The sequence below is a fragment of the Hyalella azteca genome, unplaced genomic scaffold, assembly GCF_000764305.2.
Source record: "Hyalella azteca isolate HAZT.00-mixed unplaced genomic scaffold, Hazt_2.0.2 contig1316, whole genome shotgun sequence".
NCBI classification, from domain to species: Eukaryota; Metazoa; Arthropoda; class Malacostraca; order Amphipoda; family Hyalellidae; genus Hyalella; species Hyalella azteca.
This window is the reverse complement of record NW_025931637.1, coordinates 147462-156805: the sequence shown is the minus strand read 5'-3', so window position 1 is coordinate 156805 and position 9344 is coordinate 147462. Positions and strand designations below refer to the sequence as shown.

The 9344-nt window shown below is 39.1% G+C and overlaps 1 protein-coding gene across 1 annotated transcript; it reads right to left on the bottom strand.

The window, feature by feature from the left end:
* Nucleotides 1-1046: 1046 nt before the first annotated feature.
* Nucleotides 1047-7838, bottom strand: LOC108682834 (phenoloxidase-activating factor 3). Its single transcript, XM_018172075.2, has 10 exons — nt 7530-7838; nt 6381-6460; nt 5773-5875; nt 4669-4746; nt 3938-4051; nt 3142-3244; nt 2466-2668; nt 1851-1964; nt 1370-1530; nt 1047-1259 (listed from the first exon to the last, which is right to left on the bottom strand). The coding sequence occupies exons 1-10, from the start codon at nt 7630-7632 to the stop codon at nt 1140-1142; spliced, it is 1179 nt and encodes a 392-aa protein (XP_018027564.1). The 5' UTR covers nt 7633-7838; the 3' UTR covers nt 1047-1139.
* Nucleotides 7839-9344: the final 1506 nt, after the last annotated feature.

Genomic DNA, 9344 nt, shown 5'->3' with positions numbered 1-9344 from the left:
ATTGTTGAACTAGTGATTAAAATAGGTCTCAACGATTTTCAGTTTTATTTCATCGGAAGTTGATTTTATTCACTTTCTTTTAATCTAACTGTTGCCTGACAGCATCAAAACGAAATTAAAAATCCTTGTAATGAGAGGAGCGGTGTTTTTGAGCAACGAAAAATCGTATATCAACACCTGCTCCCACGCATTAACCAAACGTCATTGATCAAACATCCTGGACCAAACGTAATAACATCAACGTCGAACGTTGCACTGAAGTTATCACCCTTTACAACGTCGGTCACATAATCATCAAAATTGAGCACTATTTATACTCGTTGCTTTGAGTTTTAGACAGTAATATTGAGCATCAATGTCGAGAAACACATAGCGTGAGAGAGTCTAAGAAATTATGCAGCCTTATTCCTCAATTGTTAGGAACGATAACATATTTGTGAACTTCGGATCGATGATTAAAATCTCTGTATGGAGAAGAGACCTTACTCCCGCGGTTATATGTGGGTGAATTTATTTGCTTCTTACAATGGCGTACCGTACTTCCGATGTTTTTTCAATGCTGCATAATTACGAAGAACAAGTCATACCGGCCGTAATCTTAAGAGCGAACAGAGAATTAATTTATTACCATTCTTAGCTACGGAATTAACGCTGTTTCATAGGAATAAGCAAAACATCGAAAAGTCATCGCACAGCAACATCAGCAAGTTGTGACATTGCTTCCATTTTCAGTGCTAACTTTCATATCAGCAAGAATTTACAGTAATTATTTGAACGTTGAAATGACATCAAAAAGAACAACAATTCAATTTTGATTCGTAACATCGAAACGATGTTAAAGTAATGATGTTTTTTCAGTTTCATCCGAAATAGCAATCAACACTATTCAAAAGTTGTGAAAAGTGTTTCAAACTTGATTCCCATAAATTAACCTCCTTTTTAGCGCATTTTCTCATTTATAAAAAAAAAATTACCTACTGTGCTCGCCATGTCCGTCTGTCTGTCCGTCCGTGACTTCACGTTTTCGTCGACGAGAAAATGCGCTCTCTGTCACTCACTGCAGTGAGTACTGAGATATATTTTTTCTAAAGTTCATCGATTCAACACGGTAGTATCGCGGTCGTCTCGCAGGACTTGTGCTACGGTCGCAAGGTCTGCGTGATCCAAGGGATGTGCTCGTGTACGGCCGTGTAGCGCGTGCTCACGCCCTCCGTAGCACACACGACGTTCCCGCTCGACGTCACCCCCACCAGGAAGAACTGAAAATAACGGGAAGAAAATTCAGGAAAATTCAATTGCTGGACTAAGCAAATTTACCGACACAATGTTCGTCTGAAATTGTTCGAACGCATAATCAGAGAGCACTAACCCGCAGACCCCGACTGTCGGAGAGGACGAAGGGCCCCCCAGAATCTCCCCTGCAGGTGTCCTTGCCAGGCCCCAGCGCACACAGCACGCCAGGGCTACTGCAGGATAGCACCTGAAGCTGCACCTGCTGCAGCACGTCGGGTTGGCGCGTGTCGAATAGGGCTGCCCATTTCGGTTGATGATTTCAGTATATTTTTTACTAAATTCATATTAAAATTCAGATCAAATAGTTGGTATACTCCAGTTATCGTTTTTCTCACATTTCAACTCTAGATTCAAATCAATTTCTAACAAAAATCTATTATGCTGCGCTATGCTCTATGCTAGCTACCGTATGTGACATTAAACAAACTATGGCATATTTATCACTCAAGCTTAAAATATATGATCTTTCTTACAAAGTTTACGTAACGTTTCAGTACTAACAGATTAGCGTAACATTCACTCTTGTAAGTCATAAAACGGTCTCTGAAATTACTCACATCTGCCGACACTTCCCCAGCCTGCTGCCCATCCAAACTTGCCGATGAACTCGCTCGCTGCGAACCCCATCTGCTGCACTGGGTTGATAGGCAGACAAACTGGCCGCACAAACTCTGAGCAAAATACAGACTTTTCATCTTCGCCTCAGCGAGAGAAATTTATGTCAAGAATTAGTTAATGAAATTATAGCCAATCAGTGGATGTCCATGGGTATTTACACCTAAAATTTCCACATTCTTGAGAATTTTAATCCTATTGAAAAGTGAAAGAATTTTAATAAGTAAGCAATTCTTCAATGACATTTAACAAAATCAGTAGCTTGTGTTAAAAATTTTAAAGCTTTACGTGAATAATTTAGAATATCCATGAATGGCTTGTAATTCATAATTTTAAGCGCCTCTGCTGTCCCCTAACGAATCGAGAGCCGTAGGCTTTTGGTTCAATGTCAAGAAACTAGATGCTTGTTTCCATGCATAAGAAAGAGACGCGTTCATATTAAGACATAAATGCAAACCTTGACTATTTCATCGAATTTTATTATCCTTCAGAAGGATTTCTATGCAATTCACCCTGAATAACTCATGTGACAGTTACTGGTGACAATTAAGACAGACCGTTGAGACGAGCGTTGGCCGAGAGCCTGATGAGGGCGATGTCATTGCAGCGCAGGCAGCCAGGACGGTCGTAGTTAGGATGCAGCACGGCGCTCTCAGGGCGGATGTCTTGTGGGTGCGGAGCGCACCGCTGCTGGCCGAAGTCGTTGTTCTCACAGTCGATGTCGCGCGACACCGTGTGCTCTCCCAGCCGGACTAGGTCTCTGTGTCATCAATAAATCATGGTCAAACTCTGAATTAGATGTGCTAAACTTTCAATAGGAACACGAATTTATTAATTTGAAATGCACTTAACTCATACTTGACATATAAGGTAAATATGAACTCGACTGTCAAGGAGTCCAATCAAGTTTTAACTGCAATAGAGTTAAATAAGAAGAAAATTAAAATAAACTTCCGTACGTAATGAGAACGTTAGAATCGATGCAACCGAACCAGTGTTCGATAATTATAATTTCACGAACTATAGTTATTCCTTAATGAAACACTGGTTTACATCCCTTCGATCGGACTCGGCATCTCTTCTGCTTATGTATAACACGGTGGTTAGCATTTACACGCAGGAGCGTGAACTATTTCTTATACTCCATCCACCTGCTCGCATATTAGCGTCATTATGCACGCACAATTGTATGCGTATGTCATAATGACTCACATAACATCGCCTGCCTCTCACATGGTCGAGACGTCGCCTCTGTAGATGCAGTGCGCGGCGGTGAGCACATAGCGGCTGGTGATCAGGGAGCCGCCGCAGAAGAACAATTTATCGGACGATGGAGCTGCACGTTTGCAATAAAAAACATTATTATTAAATCAAATGTACTCAAATTATAAGTATTTATATGAGTAATTCTCGTTTTTTTAGGTCGTGGAATCGTTAATTTTTAATCATACCGAGTAATATTAAAAATTTAAAGCAGAAACTTGACTCATTGAAACTTTCTCTCGTACGTGTTCATATCATTATTCTTTGCACGCCTACAAAATGTTCAGTCTTATAGAAACCAGGGGAAAATGAATGCCTGCAATTTAGCCATAGGAATCGCATTGCACCGACTAATTAAAAATTAGGCTGCCTCAAAGCCAAAGCTATGAGATCCATGCAACGATTATTCTTAATCTAAAAGTTTAAGGTATGTGCCATGTTCATGATCTTTATAATGCTCTCTTGATGATTCTTTATAATGCTCACAATCTGAATGAAGGTGCAGCTTTTCTTAATTAGCATCATGCAAGGTTGGAGTTTTTTGCTAGGGCCAGACTAGCGAGCTCACTGGGCGGTAGAGACTGACTGGGACTGCCGTACAGCATCGCAATCCACGGCCAACCGTCCGTGTAGAGGCGAGACTAACTGACTGACTTTTGACTGATTGACTGACTTTTGACTGAATAACTGACTTCTGACTAACTTTTCACTGATTGACTTACTTTTGACTGATTGACTGACTTGACTGACTGATTGACTGACTTACTCGGGCTGCCGTAGAGCATGGCAATCCACGGCCAGCCACCCACGTAGGCGTCTTCGCCCCCCACGATCCTGTCAGGCTGCGCCGTCAGCCCACAGTCGCTGGGCAGCAAAGATTCTGTAGCAATAATTATTTCTCGTGCTGATCTTTGAATATTAATACATATTGATCTTTGTATATTATTATTTAATATTAAATATTATTGGCGCAATTTCGAAAATTTTAACCGTCGGCAGCATAGGTTGGTTTCATCAAGTGGTTTCAAAGTTAAGACTGAGAGTCTGAGAGAAGGAATATGCTATGGGGCATAGTTGAAGCTGTAGGGTATATTATAAGCCCTTTCGCCAATGATTAAAATCAACAAGACGTTTTAGCTTCATTTGTAAAGTGCATGCACAAATGTCTAAGATAATGCCCTGGTGGCATTGAAATTATATTGTGTTATATTCACACATTACATTTATTAATTTTTATATACTAATCAAACCCTACACTAGAGAAATTTATTTTTTAATTAACTATGATTACATGTCTTCAATTATGTTATTATCAATGATACATTTCATACAATTTTATTATTATTAAAGATCATTAACTTTTCCATACTCAACGCGTTCAACTTGTACTGAAAAAAGCAATATTGGATGAAAGAACATATTTATAATAATATAATGAAGTGAACGAATAATATTATATAATATTATTCAATAATGAACGAATATTTAGACGCTAACCTGCGGATGTCGGCTGTCGCCCTAACACGAGTGTGGGTGGTTGAAAAATAGAGGCGCCCACCGAACTCGTGAAGGTCTCTACACGAAGAAACAAGGAGTGAAATATCATCAAAGTTTGTTGAAAACTCATCAATTAATGTCATATATAAAGTCCATAGAAATCCGTCCATCATTAATTCATTATTCTTGTTTTCAACAAACACCGTTAATCTAAAAAGGGTCACCCTTGTGTGGGATGTGGTACAAACTTGCACTTCAATCACGTGAAAATTCCAAGCAAACTTAAATACATTTTAAAACCCTGTATTAGTAATGTCAAGAAACAGATATTTATAAGAACTGCAAAATTATTAATCGTTTAAAAGAGCGTTGATGAGTGAATAATCATATGTCCGTTATTCCACGTAACGGCGAACACAGAGACGAGATCAAACATTCAAGAGACGAAGCAGGAGCGGCAGACATGACTGAAGGAGTTAACTTATTAAAAAGCAACTTAAAACATAATCACGGAAAACTAACACACTACTCAAGTGCGAAAAACAGGGACAAAAAATCCCTGTCCATTGTACAAAAATGTACAATAGACCTCATGTAACACGACTAACGAACACAAAAATGTAACTCCAGTACTCACTGCAGTGAGTGAGAGAGAGCGCATTTTCCCGTCCGTTCGTGACGTGAAGTCACGGACAGACATGAGCACAATAGCGCATTTTCTCATTTTTGGAAAAAAGGCGCTATTGTGCTCGTCATGTCCATCCGTCTGTCCGTCCGTGACCACTTATTCGTCGACGAGAAAATGCGCTCTCTGTCACTCACTGCAGTGAGTACTTAGTTATATTTTTTCAATGAAATGCGCTAAAAATGTAATACATTTTCGACGTAACACACGACAGACATAAAAAAAAATATAACTCAGTACTCACTGCAGTGAGTGACAGAGAGCGCATTTTCTCGTCAACGAAAGCGTAAAGTCACGGACGGACGCTAAAAAAGTTACTAAATGCAGAAAATGCAATCAGACACAACAAACACACAGCAAACAGGCAAGAAACCCCGACAAAACAAACAACACATGAGAGCGCAGGAGCGGCCACCCACCAGCAGGGCAGCAGAGCAGCAGTACATTGCCTGCTCTGATGGCGCACACCAGACGTCGTAGTCGCGCGTACTCTGACGTCGGGGCACGGCCGGACCTGATTGCCTGCCCGTATCATACCCAAATGTTACAATTATTTCAAAGGTTTTTTATATTCAACCATTTGTTTTCCAATAATGTGAAAGGTTTTTTATATTCAACCATTTGTTTTACAATAATGTGAAAGGTTTTTTTATGTTCAACCATTTGTTTTCCAATAAAGTGAAAGGTTTTTTATATTCAACAGTTTTCAAATAATGTGAAAGTTTTTTCATAGTCACCCATTTGTTTTCCGAATTTCGAAGCACATTTACAGTGAGCTCTTTGATAACACGAATAATACTAGTACAAGAAAAGAAAAAAAAAGTATTTGAGACAGTGATACATCAATGTAAACAAATTGTATTATTAGCTTTATCTATTACAATTTATTCGTTATGATGAAATTCGAAAGAACTTTAATAATTTTGAGGTCGCTAATGAGTTAACAATATTAATAAGTAATAATTTTCTTTGCGATAGTATGGTCTTCATTTCCATGAGATTGCTGCAAATTAATAAAGGGTCTCACAGTGATGACGCTAACGTGTTGCTGGCACTGCAGCAGCTCGATGCACTCGCCCGGCCCGCCGTCGTCCATCCTGCACGAACCTGAGACGAGCAGTCAAATGTCAACGCGGTAGCTCAAGAACATGTCAGCCAACCACAGCAGATTTGGGAAAATAATTTACGATGGTCGAGAACTTGGCATCCCCATACAAAAGGGCAATGATGCTTAGCACGGAAATTCAACATTCACTTCAAACAAATCAAAGACGATTTACATAAACTCAAGATCGTCGTGTGACGATTTGAGAAGTGGACCTTGAGAACTGGAGAGGAAGTGATGTTATATCATCACTTCCTCGTGATGTTATAGGAAGTGATTTTATATCATCAGGAAGTGCTGTTATATCATCACTTCCTCCCCTATCAAAGTTATATCATTATCACGTATGAATTGGATATTCTAACAATCGTCACTGCGGACTTTGTGTGCTCCACTCCATTAGGTCGTTACCGGTTCTGAGTTATGAAATTAATATAACTATTCACTTCACTGTTGGATGTATAGAAGTTTCAGTGGGTTTCGCAGTCCACAAATTAATTCAGCTATGGAATGTCAAAATCTAGGTTACTGTCTTGTGTCTGGAGTTTAATAATTAAACTTAAATTCACGTCATAATGTTTCATCCCAGTGACGCAAAGAACAACGACAATAAATTTGATTATTGTTTGCCGTGAAAAACAACTTGCAAGCAAGGTAAGTGATCGATTCAGTTCGATTATTGCTGGAGACTGGAGTTGTGGACGCTACTCGAATGCTAGATTGTCAAGCTCGATCTACTTATTTATTACTGCTTATAATCATCAACGCATCAACATGGGGACTAAATTTGGGTTAAAGGTGGAATGTTATGAAGCAAACTTAACATGGTGAAATATTTTGAAGTATAACTACCTACTCAGTATTCATATGCCTAATACGAAACGCCATAATATGCCTATGATATTTATAGATTTTCCGTACATTTAATTTTGTGAAGAATTTTGATAGAGTAGATTCTTCCAAACAACTAAAACAAGTAAAGAAGAAATAATATTATCGACAAGGAAGAAATTTATGCAGAGTGCAGCGATCTTCCACTGAATTGTACCTACTCGTAGACCGTAGTCTCACCTTGAGCAGCTACGCCAATAGTCGCAATGATCAGCAACACGGCACATCCTTCCCAAAAATATCGTTGCCTCGAAGCAGGACTCATCACAGTAGAGAAACGCATAACCTTGCATTTAAAATATAAACATGCTTATCATTTTTAGGGTAAAAATGAATGTAGACGGAATAGTCCGTGGTATCTTTCACGATAGACGATAAAGGGATATTAGCATTTCATGCACGATGCACCTTCGATCGTTTCTGTGCCCCTAACATACTACCAGGAATGACTAATGAGAGGGACTAACACGAGCCTAACCTCTCTGTATGAAGGCGCTAACTCAACTGAAACTGTTGTCCGAGTCCGACTACAGTCCGAGACCCGAGTCCGAGTCTGACGTCGTCGATGGTTTTGGGCATCCATGGATGAAGTAGTAGTATATAGTTCAACCATGTTGGGCATCAATGTATTTTTCAATTTAATCAGTTTTTCAAATGAATCTATATTCCATCTAAGCTGATTAATTATTAAAGCTTTAAGTATACTTCTTGTCTCGACGAAATTGGCTGAGATTAGTCCATAATACCAATAGAAGTAATTATAACCGGTCGCATTAGTCTATAATGAAAGAAGTAATTAAATCCGCCAATTTGACATTATTAATTATAGTTTAAATTAATATATTGAAACATTGTTTCTAAAATTTTAACTCCATCTTGCTGTTCCACTTTATAGCTTGAATGGAACCAGTTTATATTCAACTAATCTTGGAGATTATCCTTGCAAAAAATCGTAACCTTGACACCTATGAGTCTGTATCCTGTGTCTTGTATCCTCGGCACAGACTTCTTGTAAGGCAGTGGTTCCCAAAGTGGGCGATATCGCCCCCCTAGGGACGGTGGAAAGATTTTGGGGGGAGGTAAGGAAGAAGAGAGCTGAAGGGGGGCGGTAGTCCGAAGTCAATGTTAGAAGTTCGAACGTTTTTTTACGATTTGTACACAACACGTGCAGCACACGACTCCCAGCGATGGTTTTTTCACCCAGATCTGTTTTTTTAACCTCTCCTGGGTTTACGTCTCTGACAAATTAACGGCCGGACTCGCGGCCGGTCTCAGGGCCAATTTCTCAAATTCATGATCAAGGAATATCGCTCAAACTAATGAACTTAATTCGATGAAACTTGGTACATGTATTCATTAGGACCTAACGATATTGTTTTGCTTGTGAAAAAGTGTTAATTTTACTATCGTTTGTTTTAGCTATAGTTATGTGGCAATACGGGCCGAAATTCACAGCGATCAAGTAATTTCTTTCAAACTACCGAACAGATTAGAACGAAAATTTGAATTTACTGTCCTAACTACCGAACGGTAATGTTTAGCTCGTGAAAATTTGTTCAATTGTGCCTTCGTTTTTTCAAGTTTTTTTTTTATTTCACCTTCATTCGTGATTTAAACAGCAATGCGTGCTTAAATTCGCAATAATCAATAAATTTTTCCAAACTACTGAACAGATTTGAACGAAACTTAGTATTTAAATACCTAACCTCAGCAACGGTGATATTTACAATTTTTCGTTTTGCCTTCGTTTGCGAGTTATACGGCTATACGTATGAGGCTCTTGGTTAAACCGGCCGATAGAAAAGCCGGTCGTTCCTCCTATATCTGTATAACTCGCGAACGAAAGCAAAATAGAAAAAATTGTCGCGAGCTAAACATCACCGTTGGGAGGTTAGGTATTTATATACAAAGTTTCGTTGAAATCTGTTCTGTAGTTTAGAAGAAATTTCTTGATCGCAGCGAATTTAAGTGACAAATTAACCGGCGATACGAGCC